Here is a 13923-nt window from a genome sequence, read left to right as displayed (position 1 = left end):
ATATATATATATATATATATATATATATAGTTATATGTCATATGTCATATGTTATATGTCATATGTTATATATATATATATATATATATATAGTTATATGTTATATATATATATCTTCCATGGTGTACATGGAGGCCAGGGAGTTGGAACCAGAAATGAAGAGGGAGCTAGGCTCCTGGAGTTCTGTGATGCAAATAACCTATTGATCTGCAATACCAACTGCAGGAAGCCAGCTAGCCATCTGATAACCTATCAATCAAGTGACTCTGCTAGCCAGATTGATTTCACTCTCACCAGATAGCATGATGCATGGTTGCTCTTAAATACAAAGACCCTCCCTGGTGCAGAATATACCCCCCAGCATTGATGAGTTATTAGTGACTTTAGACTGAAGGCCAGAAGGATGCCAAAAAGCAGACCAATCTGGAAAAGGAGGACTTGAAAGCTGAAGAACCTTCACACAGTCAGAGATTTAGGGATATCCTTACTGAGAAATATGATGATAGCGAGGCAGAGCTACAGTCCTGTGACATAAAATGCAGCTGAGTGACTGGTGCAAAGTCCCTTCTAAACCTAAGGTAACATGGTGGTGGAACAAGACTGTAGATAGGGCTATTAGAGCAAAGAAACAGGCTTGGAAGGCCTGGAAGAGTAGGGGTAGAAGGAGAATGTATTAGATAGCCAAAAGGGAAGCTAGGAGATAGGTATATATAGCCAAGAGAGTAGCAGAAAAGAAGGCTGCCAATGTTCAGCGACATGAGGACCAAAGAACTGAAGTATTTGGGATTGCAAGACTGTGTCAGAAAAAAAACCATGATGTCAGAGTAGAGAAATGTGTCCAGATGGATGATGGTGCCCTTGCGTTTAATGATTCTGCAAAGAGAGAGGCTTGGAGATGCCATTATGAAAGACTCCTGAATGTGGAGAATAAATGGGAGTAGGAGAGTCTACCAAAGGTTGATCTGACTGAGGGACCAGCTACCTGAATCAACAGTACCCTGGTAGATAAAGCTATTAAGGATATGAAGACAGGGAAAGCACCAGGACCATCAGAAATCACCACTGAGATACTTAAAATATTGGATGGTGGGGGTTATGGTCTTATCAGCCACATTGTAAATTAGGTAGTTCATGAAGGAGTCATACCCAATGACTAATGTAGCAGTACCATAGTCAACTGCTACAAGAGTAAAGGTGATGCTTTAGATGGAAATAACTACAGGGGTATCAAATTATTGGATCAGGTGATGAAAGTTACAGAGAGGGTTATAACCCAACCAATTAAGGACAGAGTTAGCCAAGATGAGATGCAGTTTGGCTTTGTGCCAGGCAAAAGCACCACTGATGCTATATTTCTGGTAAAACATCTGCAGGAGAAATACCTAACCAAAGATAAACCTCTGTACTTGGCTTTTGTTGACTTGGAGAAAGCTTATCTGGTGGTCAATGCAGAAACTGGAGATAGACAAGTAATTGATAAGAGCTGTACAAGTCCTGTACCAGAATGCTGTTAATAAGGTGAGGGTTGGCAACAAGTATAGTGAAGAATTCCGAGTAGAAGTAGGGGTTCACCAAGGATCAATCCTCAGCCCCCTCTTATTCATTCTAGTCCTCCATGCAAGAATAGAGGAATTCAAGACAGGCTGCCCTTGGGAGCTCCTCTATGCTGATGAGCTTGCACTAACAGCCAAGTCACTGCCAGAACTAGAGACAAAGTTTAGGGTGTGGAAGCAAGGTCTAGAATCAAAAGGCCTTAGGGTTAACCTAGCAAAAACCACAGTCTTAGTAAGTAGGAAGGCTGTCAAATCACAAACCCCTTCAGGTAGATGGCCCTGCTTGATCTGTAGAAAAGGTGTGGATAGAAACTCATTACAATGTATCTGGTGTAAACTGTGGACACATAAGAAGTACAGCAACATCAAAGGAAGGTTAATTGTATTTGTGTGTGGCAGATGCACAGGGGCAATAAACACTGATGATGTACAGAAAACAGATTCCATCACATGCCGGGGGAGAAACTAGAAGTAGTTAATAGCTTCCGCTACCTAGGCTATGAAGTCTGTAGTGAGGGTAGTTGCTAGAATAAGAATAGCCTGGGCAAAGTTCAGGGAGCTCCTACCTCTGCTGGCAACTAAGGGCCTCTCGCTCAGGATGAAAGGTAAACTGTATGATGCATGTGTGCGAACTGCCATGCTACACAGCAGTGAAACATGGGCCATGACTGATGAGGACATATGTAGGCTTGAAAGAAATGAAGCAAGTATGATCCACTGGATGTGTAATGTCAGTGTGCATACATGACAGAATGTAAGCACCCTGAGAGAAAAGTTGGGCATAAGAATGTGTGCAGATAGTTGTTGCTAACAGTCAGTGGGAAAACAACTGGTTTTCAACGGATATACATTTATTTATTGAGAGAAAGTTGATTTGCCTAATAATGTGAAATTCAGTGTGTGTGTGTGTGTGTGTGTGTGTGTGTGTGTGTGTGTATATATATATATATATATATATATATAAAATTTAAAAAAGCAACACAGATTTTCAAGGTTATTGCAGTACGCACGTTTCATGCAACTCCATTTATTTAAGTAAATGTGAGCATTACATTAAATGGAAAATGCAGAGCAATCTTCAGCTGCACAAGGATAAAGAAAATTTACTGAAATTTGATTTAGGCAGAATGAACATATTACTGTTGTGACAACATTTAAACAATCTAAGCGGGAAAGAAGAATACCAAAAAACCATCTTGACATAGCCAAAGCTATATATATATATATAGAGCATAAATGAGTCTGCTCAAATGAATTTCCCAAACAGACATATAGCATCCAAAGGTACATCTGTTTTCTTCTGATGATATTATGCTCTTGTTGCATAAATGTAAATTTAATGTTTATTGAGTATTACTACAAACAATTGTAAGTGAAAATGGCCAATTTGCTGTTAATAATAAACTATTATTAACTTCCCAATCTCCATTTTCTTCTTCTATTAAATGAATATAAACAATATGTTTATATATATATACCTATTATTTTAAAGAAATTCATTTCCTCAAAATACTAGGTATAGAACAAGTATTTTCTTGGATGAAACCATCCCTTCATGCTGTTAAAACAACCTCTAATTAACCCATTACCTCCCATAATTCTATTAACTGGAATTTTTTTTATTAAACTTTGATTTCTAGCATAAAACAGCCTTAGAAACACACTGGAATGATCAAAATAATATTTCAAAACAACATTTTAAATAGAAATAAGCGAGATATTGGGTGAAAAATTAGCAAACCTCATTTGAATATCAGAGAAATATACCTAGTAAATATAGCAAAAAGGTTAGATATGTGTAAATATTGACAGATAATTACGAAATTTGTAATTTCTAAGTAATCTCATATGAAATCACTGGTAGGCAATAGGTTAAATTTAATATATATATATCTACATCACATATAACTATATATGTGTGTGTGTGTTTATTTATATATATATACATACAGGGTGTGATGGGTAAATTGTCACCATTTTATATTCCTAATTATGCACATGCGCAGTGTTTGTTTTTGATTTTGTCAACTACACAGTATAGTAGGATCAGTTGGGCACCGTCTGTGAGAAAAACAGCACCATGACGCAATTCACTCTGCCAGAAATTTGGAAACATGTATTGATTGGCCAGAAGCTCCAATACAAACGTTTCAGAGTGATTGGGTGTCAATCTGAGGATAGTGCAGAGGATTCAGAAAGAGTTAGATGAGTCTAATGGTAATTACAAAGATACAGCAGCTCAGAAAACTCACTCTGGTTGTTCTGATAAGAAAAGAGCTCCTGAATTTGTTGGGGAGATCCAGGCCATGATTGACAATGATCCCTCCAAGTCATTCAGGTCCATCACCAGGGACATGGGAGTGTCTGAGCTTCTTATCAGGCATTTTGTATTCCTCATACATGATGAGAGAGGGCCAATTTTTATCCCAAGCCATCAAGTACAAGAGGAAAGACCATGCTACGAAGCTTTTGAACAAATTTGAGCATCTCCTCCAACCAAACATGCTTTGGTTTTTCTTAGATGAGAAAAATTTCTGCTAGGATCAGATGGTGAACACACAGAACAACAGTTGGGTTTACCGTGTCCCCAAAACGTACTGAAGGTGATAAAAATCAAACATCCAATCAACATCATGGTGTTTTGAATGATCACTAGTGATGGCGATGCTATGTCTCCATTCATCTTCCCACACAGCCTCAGACTCAATACGGAGGTCTACATCAAGTGCCTGGAGGAGGTAATGCTGCTCTGGGTCAAGAGGGTGGCTGCTAGAAGACCCTATGTCAATGTACAATAATATCATTCTCTGAGACAGAATAAAGATCTCAAATTGATTAAATAAACAACTTAATGAGAGCAAGAAATCCCTCCTCAAAGAGGCACTTTTAGATATTGGAAGTAAACTCACTCTTCCATGAAATGGAAAGGGTAGAAAGAAAAACTAGGGCAGTAGAAAATATAAAAACGAATCCTAAAGCCTTCTATAAGTTTGTGAAAGAATCTGCCTCAGTGCACAATAAGGCCACTGTTTGAAGAAAATGGCTCACTAACTGCAGACCCCAGGAGAATAAGTGAAGTGCTAAATAAACAATTCCAAAGTGTCTTCACCTCTCCACTGAGAAACATGCAAATAAGCAAGCTTGACAAGCTTTTTAACACTGCAGGTCTACAAAGGAAAGAGGCAACAATCAATTACATTAACATAAAAGAGGAAGATCTAATATTGGTCACTGATGAAATGAAATTGAATTCAGCAACTGGCCCAGATGAATTTCCAGCTGTTCTTTTAGAGACATGCAAGAAAGCTCTCACAAAACTACTGCAAATACTTTTGTTTCCTTGCGTGTAGTAAACTTCCTAAATTGCTAAAAGAAGGTATAATATGCCTTTTACATAAAAGAGGAAGCATAACAGGTGCTAAAAATTACAGGCCTATCTCTCTGACTTCACATGTTAGCAAGGTCATAGACTACATTGTTAGAAGGAGGCTGATCACATTTCTGGAAGAAGATAACTTGCTCACAAACACACAACATGGCTTCTGTCCAGGGAGGAGCTGCCTCACGCAACTACTACAGCATGACCGGGTACTGAAATAGCAGCTCAATCACTCAAATGTGGATGTGACATATATCTCAACTTTGCCAAGGCTTTTGACAAAGTTGATCATGGAATGATACATCACAAACAGCATGAAATTGATATCACTAGAAAATTGGGAGAGTGGATGCATGACTTTTTAAAAGGAAGAAGTCAGACAGTTGCAGCCAAGAGTGCACTCTCTAGGGAGGTATCAATTCACAGTGGAGTCCCTTAAGGATCTGTACTGGGACCTCTACTGTTTGAAGTGGCTCTCTCAGACATGCCCTTAACCATACAGTCAGCCACTCACCAGCTGGGCTAATGATACAAAAGTATCACAGATGGTCAAGGACCCTGATGATATACAAACACTGTAAACAACCTGAATACAATATACAAATGGGCTGATGAAAATAACATGCAGTTCAATGCTGTGAAGTTTCAAGTTCTCCAATACCAGCCCACAAACAGACTACAATTGGAATACACAAGCCCAAGAGGTGGTGCAATCCCAGAATTAGAGTCGGCGTGTGCCCTGGGAATCTACATGTGTAATGATATAATATTTCATGTGCATATTACTGAGATGGTAACACTGTGCAAGTGAGCAGTTGGATAGATTCCAAGATCATTTCAGAACCAGGAAAAAGGATACCATGCAACTCCTATGGAGAACTTTTGTTCTCATTCATCTGGATTACTGCTCCCAACTGTGGTCATGCACAGCATCAAACTGGTGGTAAAATTTGAGGTAATCCAATGCCACTACACAAAGAAAATTGACTCAGTAAAACAGATGAGCTACTAGAAGAAGCTAAAGGAACTGAAGCTCTACTCACCAGAGAGGTGTAAAAGATATGTAGTGATATACATATGGGAAAACCCTGAAAACTAGTTCCCAACTTCAGGATTGAAAGCTATACCAACCAACGAACTAGACATAGTACTAAAAATCCCACCTTCTCCATTTCAAATAAAGAGCTAGTACTGTAACAGTTTAGGTTTCACGGATCCACAACTGCTCAATATTCTGCCAGATAACTTCAGAGATTTGTAAAGTGTAGATGTGAAGATCTTCAAAGAATATCTGGACAAATTTTCATCTGAGATACCAGATGAACCTACATCATGGCAGGAGGCACAAGGAAGAGCAGCTCTGTCCAACTTGTTACTTCACCAGAAACAGTAGAGAAAAGAGACCCAAACACACTAAAAAGTAGTGTCCAACATGACCTCAACTTCTGGTTGAAACCATTAAAAGATATATTATATATTGGACCACTGGAAGAAATGTATTGAAAATCAAGGAGATTATGTCTAAAAATGATATAACAGCTCAATCCCTGCTTTTACTTTAATTAATTACAGAAACAAGAGTGTGTATAACTTTTTACTTACCCTCACGTGTGTGTGTGTGTGTGTGCACGCTCACATACACACACACACACACAGAGTGAATATGGCCCAAGATGTGGGTGCTGAAATCTCAAGGAGAATAAGGGCAGGATAAAAGGCATTTACCTTGATAAAAGATGTTCTCAAAGCAAAGCTGGTAAAGATCCTAAGGGCTAGTCTCTTCAATGGTATTGTTCTACCTGATCTACCTGCACTATCATAAACAAGTGAAATATGGGTTACTATGAAGAAAGAAGAACATCTATTAGCTACAATACAAAGGGTCATGGAAAGAACATCATTGTGAGAGCAGATTTGAAATGGAGTGAAGTCTATGATATGACTGCAGAATAGCAGAAGTTCTTCTGGGTCAGACACGACACAAGGTTCACAGACAAGAGGTGAAACAGTGCAGTTGGTGAGTGGTATCCAAGGGATTGAAAAGGTCACTGAGAAGGCCACCATGGGAATAGGAAGGCAATTTAGTTGAGCAATTTGGGCCAATATGGAAAGAAGTGTGCAATCAAAAATGAATTGGAAGTGCATTGTGATCAGTGATATACAACAACATCAGACAGCCTGGTTGATACAAGTGGTATTTATGTGTGTGTGTGTGTGTGTGTGTGTAATTGTGTGCATATATGCACACATGTGACAGATTAAGCATAGTTGTGAGGCTAAGAAGTTTGCTGTAAAATCATGTGATTTTGAGTTCAGTCCTTCTGTATGACCCCTTAAGTGTGACTGCCTTCTACCAAGGCCTCATGAGTGGTTGGGTATACGGAAATGGAAAGAAGACCCTCTTGTTTGTATACACACACACATACATACAAACAGTATATGTACGTATGTTCATATATGCGAACAAAAATGTGCAAAACAAGGTGGAGAAAACAACACTCAAACACCAAATGTACAATAAAATGTAATGCTTTATTGAAGCTGATAAACTTCATAACCTGTTATTCTGAGTTTTAGGCAATTTTTCATTAGACAAAAGTGGACTTTGGAACACTGTGTTCTATGTATGTATGTACATACACACACACACACATACACATACATTTAAATTTATATATATATATACAAACATGTACAGACATATACATGTTTATGTGTGTATATGTATATTTGTATATATATGTGTGTGTGCATGTTCATATCTGCATACACACATACACGTCTTGTGTGTGTGTGTGTATGTGTATATATATATATATATATATATATATATACACATGTACATATATATCTACATACATGCACACACACACATATACATATGTCCCTGTGTGTATATATACACACACACTTATAAAACATACATATATACATATCTTTACACATACATACATATTTATCAACTGCTGTGTTTATTGTGTATATATATATATATATATATATATATATATGCACACACACACACACGTGTACATGCATTTATACAAATATATTCATACCTTTAAACAGTGATGCATACACATATATGTATACTTATAAATATTAATGTTTGATTTTATGTTCACTTATAATAAAAACAAAATTTATATTAATTTGATGGGGTACTCAATACTTTAGTAAAGAACGAATTTACTGTTCCTATGCAAGATTATTATTGACAGTGACTTCGAAATTTCGGCGAGTTTAGCCATCGTCGGACAGCCCGACGATAGCTTAGCTGGCCGAAACTTCGAAGTTACTGTCAGTAATATTCTTGTTTAAGAATGATAAATATATTTATAAATATACGTATATGTATATCCAAGTGTACATATATAATAAATATATATGTATACATATAAACTTATATATGTATTTAAATTCACAAACATACACGCATGTACATATATGTATACTTTTGTATGCACATCTACGTACTTTTTATTTACATACATACACAAACATGCACTTAACACACATATATATATACATTCATATATCCATACACCGACACATATACCCTCACTCTCTCACACGCACCTGTACACGTATGTATGACTGTGAGAGTTTGTTTATATATATTCCAAGTTGTCTTCTGTTAGTTAGTTCAAGAACAGTTAATGCCTTTAGTTGTATAGATCATATCGTACCATACAAAATAGTAGTCGGTTACAAAATGAAACTAGTACAATTTTCCCATAAGCAAAGTATATGAAAATAAAATAAAGTAATGTAAGTCTTGTTCAATGAATGTTTTGTAGATATTTGAATAGATTAAGGAATGTTCTGGTTTTCTGGAAGAGGAACTAAGCAAAGTGGTAAAACAAACATATCTGTACATAATTTCAATTCTCAACATAGCAAAACACTTGAAATGTAAATACGTCTTACTAATAAGCATCTTGGCAATTTTAAAGAAAAATTATAATAACAACTTTATAATTATTATAGCAACAACAAAGAAATGCAAGGATTAGGTTTCAGTTTGGACATTTTGGTTTATATCGTTTATAAAGACTGTTATAAAAATCCCGTTACGAAATTAACGAAATAGACAAAAACAAATGAATGAAACCACCAATAAAGTAATATTTCGATATTCGTCAATATGAGAATGTTTTTTTTTCTTATACAATTTCTAGTTTCAACCAAATAATATTTGTTATAACGTAAAGTATAAAATCAAATCAATATATTTTGTCAATTACAACTTCCTTCACCTTTGACACATGAAATTAAAATCTGGAAGATAACACTTTAAGACTAACTAGACAAACAATGAAGTTTTGATTTCTTACGATAAACATTTGTTTTCGAAATAATAAGAAAATTCAAATATCATTCCTGTTGATTGTTGATGATGAAACGTCTGTCAATGCCAATGTTAAAACTAGATTTGCCGTCAATGATAGGAAATCTTCCAGGTTCAATTAACATTCTAAATAACTCATTCTTCAACATTCTCTGCTTCTTCGTTGGTAACTGTTATTTCTGGAATAGTAAATGATTCAGTAGAATTTTCTTCTTCAATGCTGTTATTTGCTTGTTTTTCTTGAATTTCTTTCTGTAGAGCAGAAGACTTCAATCTGAGTTCGCTGAGTCTCTCATTCACTTGCTGAAGATTGTCAACAGCAGTATTGAGTCCTTCCGTGGCTGAAAAGTCGGTATGCCCGTTTTCATCTCTCATTCGCTTCAATTCTTCTAAGCGAGTCCTTGTATAAGTTTCATTTCCGAAAAAGAGATTTTGTCGAATTTTAGGGGAGTGATCAGGGCTAACATCGAAGAGTGGTGGAAGAGGTGACAATGCTCGTGGAATTGGTGAACTTGCTCTCTGTTCGCGGCTCTTTTTTATTTCTTTAAGTGTTTGCATGTCATTTTCCAATCGTCTCCCATATTCATCTAAACCACCAAACTTTCCATTTGAACCCATCATTCTTACAGACCGGGAATCATGGAATCGTCTTTCTCGAAGCCGTTCCAGTTGTCTAATCCGTTGAAGGCGATCTCTGTCGATGTATTCTGGTGGTGGTTTATGGTCAAAATTAACTGACAGTCGATATTCAGACATCTTTAACTTGAAATAGTTGACAACACCAGTAATAACAAATAAAGAAAAATTTTTTAAATTGGAAATAGAATTCCTTATAAATTAAATATTTCCAGAAAAGTTTCAGTCAAGATTATATTAATAACAACTGGGAAATAAGTTTTTAAATGACTGTTATACTTGCTGTAAGGTAAATATTTAACTGTTATGAGATTCAAAGGATTTAAAATCGTCAACTGACAAGTATCAAAGTCGTGTTGCCGGTAAAAATACGTGGCAAACTGCAAACTTGTTAGTCCGCTTTAGCATCAGCCGTAGGTTTTAATTAGATTCTAGTTTTCTTGAATTTTTTCTTTTATATTTTTTTTTGTCTTTATTTCTTGCTAGTTTTTGCAGTTTTGAATAATGTGTAAGCCTTGAGGGTGTAACGGGTATGTGAATGGCGACTAGTTTGTCAACAGTCTGCAATGCTACAGGTGTGTATGAGTGTGTGCTTAAGTAAGTGGGGAAAGTGATTGAATCAGTAACAACCAACCTGCGCCGTTAATTCTTTCCAGGTCATCTATAAGAGGGATGGCAAAATGGGAGAAATAAAAAATGCCTACAATGACTGAATTTAAATACCTAATTTCTGTTATGAGCGTGTGCTTGACTGAAATTTTCTTTTATTTGTTGAGAACCAAATATATTCACCGAGAGGATCTAAGCAAAGCTGAAAAAAAAGTTACATACCAATAAATAGCATAGGGGACGAAACCATGAGTAAAAGATAAACACAAATAAAACAATTAGTTTCCCTCTTTTCGCACAACTGTCATACAGATTTTTTTTTTCTGTTACGCAACTTAACCTTTTGAAAACTAGGTTATGTTGGGTAAAAGAAAACAAAATTCTAAAGGATAAAAACAGTTTCTGAATTATATTAACAAACTCTATGAAATGTTTCATCCATAAAAGAAGAAATAACAAGCTGTTTACAATTGGGAAATGAGTAAGATGAATTTATGATGTAATATTTATTGAGGAAGTATAACTTGAGTCATGTCCATTGGATAAATAATTAAAAATTACATCATATATCAGTGATAGACGTGCCGCCCACCTCCAAAACTGGGATGAAGTCAACACTAAACCATTGATATTCACCAAAGTTTGTCAACCTTGGTGGGCATTTATATTCAAAGACGTTCCAGCCATGACCATCTTGCCTTTTTAATGATATCTATGACCACATCATCCAATGTGACCTTAGCTTATTTAAGATGGCAAGATGTGATCTGAGTCAATTTGGCTGCTATCTCTAACTGTTCAAGTGACAACGTAGAGGCTCCTTCATTGACTTGTATTTGAAGCAATTAATATGTTAGGCCAGCTAGTTGTATACACCTTACAATCCCTGTTTTATTCATTATCTGTATTTGGGTCAGCTGTTGCACTGTAATTAGCATACTTAAAGGTATATTCATACATTTACATTATCATTGTTCTTTATGAGGGAAAGAGCAGAAGCATTTTTAATTCCTTATCAATTAGCTAAACAATATTTTGCCAAGTGAGAGATTTTAATCTTCAATTATCAATAAATAGATATAGACCCCTAAATAAAAGCTTGGTTGTTCATGTAGTATATCAAGGACAGAGTGACCTGGTGGAATCCATTCCTCACCAATTGATATGCTTACAAGAGGACTTAGCTTAGCACAGCCAAATAATAAAACCTTCATCAAATATTACAGCTCTTACTTGCAGCCATGTTAGTATAGCTTTAGATTCCAATTTAAAACTAAACATCATGCATATATCTGTGTGTGTCTTTGTGTCTGACAACTGGTGTTGGTATGTTTACATCCCTGTAACTTAGCAGTTTCGCAAAATAGACCAACAGAATAAGTACCAGGTTTTACAAAAAAATAAGTACTGGGGTTGATTCATTTGACTAAAATTCCTCAAGATAGTCCCCCAGCATGGTTGCAATCTAATGCCTGAAACACATAAAAGATAAAAGGTAAGTTAGTCAAAGAATAAGGGGAAGTGCCTATGGTTTTTGGTTGGTGAGACTGATGTAACTAATGTCCATCTATGGTTCAACGTCTACTTGAAACCATTTACAAAAATAGGGAACAGAAGGTAACTAATGTCCATGTAGCAAATGTCCATGTAGCTAATGTCCATGTAGCTAATGTCCATGTAGCTAATGTCCATGTAGCTAATGTCCATGTAGCTAATGTCCATCTATCGTTCAATGTCTACTTGAAACCATTTACAAAAATAAGGAACAGAAGGTTTGATCCAAATGTTTGAAGCAAAGTGAAGTTCCATTAATGGTACTCTAAAATCAGGTGATGATGTTAAACTATAAGTCATGCAAGTGGTGGTTTTATAACGTGGTTGCTTATCACCCATTCAGTTTATCCTCTGATCTCTATTAATTTATTTCTTCCACTTAGTTTCAATGTTCTTAACCTCTGTCATAGTCTTCTAATGCTTACAAAACTATAGCATAATAAGAAGTATTGAAACCCTACATTAGAAATAAAAACTCCAAGTTTGAGTCAAGAAATCTCAGACTGAAAGAATAGGGCACCTGAAATACAGTGAGTTGGTTGAAATCTGTGAAAATAGTGGATAAGAAGTAATATACTTTCCTCTAGAGATAGGTATTAGAGGACTTACTGGACCCAAAGTTCATTTGATACTTAGGAGTCCTGGCCTAACTATGAAGGAGAGAAAGACATTGCCAGAAAACTGTTGACCCCTGTAATCCAAAGACCTACAAGTTAGGAACACAAGTTTAACTATTTAAGTGATTAATTCTTTCAATTTCAGAATTTAAAAAAAAAAAACATAAAAATGAGCCAATAAAGTATCATTATGTGGTTAGTCGTTAAGCTAGAAATAACAGCCAAATTTCTCTCAAATAACATCATGTTGTCTTAAAAATGAAAGTATATATTGTATAATAAATTTCCAGAAACACAAAGTAACAGGATAGTCACATCTGAGATACTTTTGGTTATAGGTCTTCTACGTGAACTATTTCTATTCTATGCTCAGAACTAGCAAATTTGGAAGGAGGATATTAGTTGATTATATTGACCATAATACTTGGGCAGTACTTTATTTTATCAAGTCCAAAAGGTTGAAAGGCAAAGTTGACCTTGGCACAATTTAAATCAGAATGTAAAGACCTGTAAGTCTATTGCCTAACTTTCTGTTGTTTCAACCAATTTGCAATCTACAAAAAGCTTAGCTGTCATACACAAGCCAGTATAAACTGGTAGCTTTTATCATGATTTCTCTAATAAATGCTTTAGGTATATACGTAATAGCAAGCAGACAGACATTCTCTCTCTCTCTCTCTCTCTCTCTCCCAGCACTCCCACCTTTAATACTGCAGAATATTGTGGATGTGACAGCTGGAGGGAGAGAGGTGCTTCAGCAATAGGCTGGGACTCATGACTAAGTGGACTGAAACAACAGAAAATAAAATGCTTTGCTTAAGAGAGTAATATGTTGCCCAGTCCAGGAACCAAACCCACAACCTTAAGATCCAAGGCCCAACACTGTAACCAGTAGGCCATTGCCCATAACTACAATCATAAGAAATGCTAAAAAATATGAAAACATTAAAACTTCGCAAATTATCAAAATCAATTATTCAACTGTTAATGAATGATATATGTTTTATATATATAGGAGTGGCTGTGTGGTAAGTAGCTTGCTTACCAACCACATGGTCCCGGGTTCTGTCCCACTGTGTGGCATCTTGGGCAAGTGTCTTCTACTATAGCCTCGGGCCGACCAAAGCCTTGTGAGTGGATTTGGTAGACGAAAACTGAAAGAAGCCCATCGTATATATGTATATATATATATATGTGTGTGTGTGTGTGTGTGTGTGTGTGTGT

General features: G+C 36.0%; 1 protein-coding gene across 4 annotated transcripts in view; it reads right to left on the bottom strand.

Annotated features, from left to right (window-relative positions):
* The window catches only part of LOC106880743 (uncharacterized), a 118003-nt gene that overhangs the window by 26079 nt on the left and 78001 nt on the right, over positions 1–13923 (bottom strand). The window contains exon 5 of one of the 4 annotated variants that reach the window (XM_052968851.1): positions 6658–6740. The exons of the other annotated variants lie outside the window; for them this stretch is intronic. Within the exon in view, the coding sequence (XP_052824811.1) occupies positions 6658–6740 (83 nt within the window). The remainder of the gene's footprint in view (positions 1–6657; positions 6741–13923) is intronic. 4 annotated transcript variants of the gene reach the window in all.

Source organism: Octopus bimaculoides, chromosome 6 (assembly GCF_001194135.2).
Source record: "Octopus bimaculoides isolate UCB-OBI-ISO-001 chromosome 6, ASM119413v2, whole genome shotgun sequence".
Classification (NCBI taxonomy): Eukaryota; Metazoa; Mollusca; class Cephalopoda; order Octopoda; family Octopodidae; genus Octopus; species Octopus bimaculoides.
Note: the sequence above shows the minus strand (reverse complement) of the source record. Positions and strands in the feature narration are given on the sequence as shown.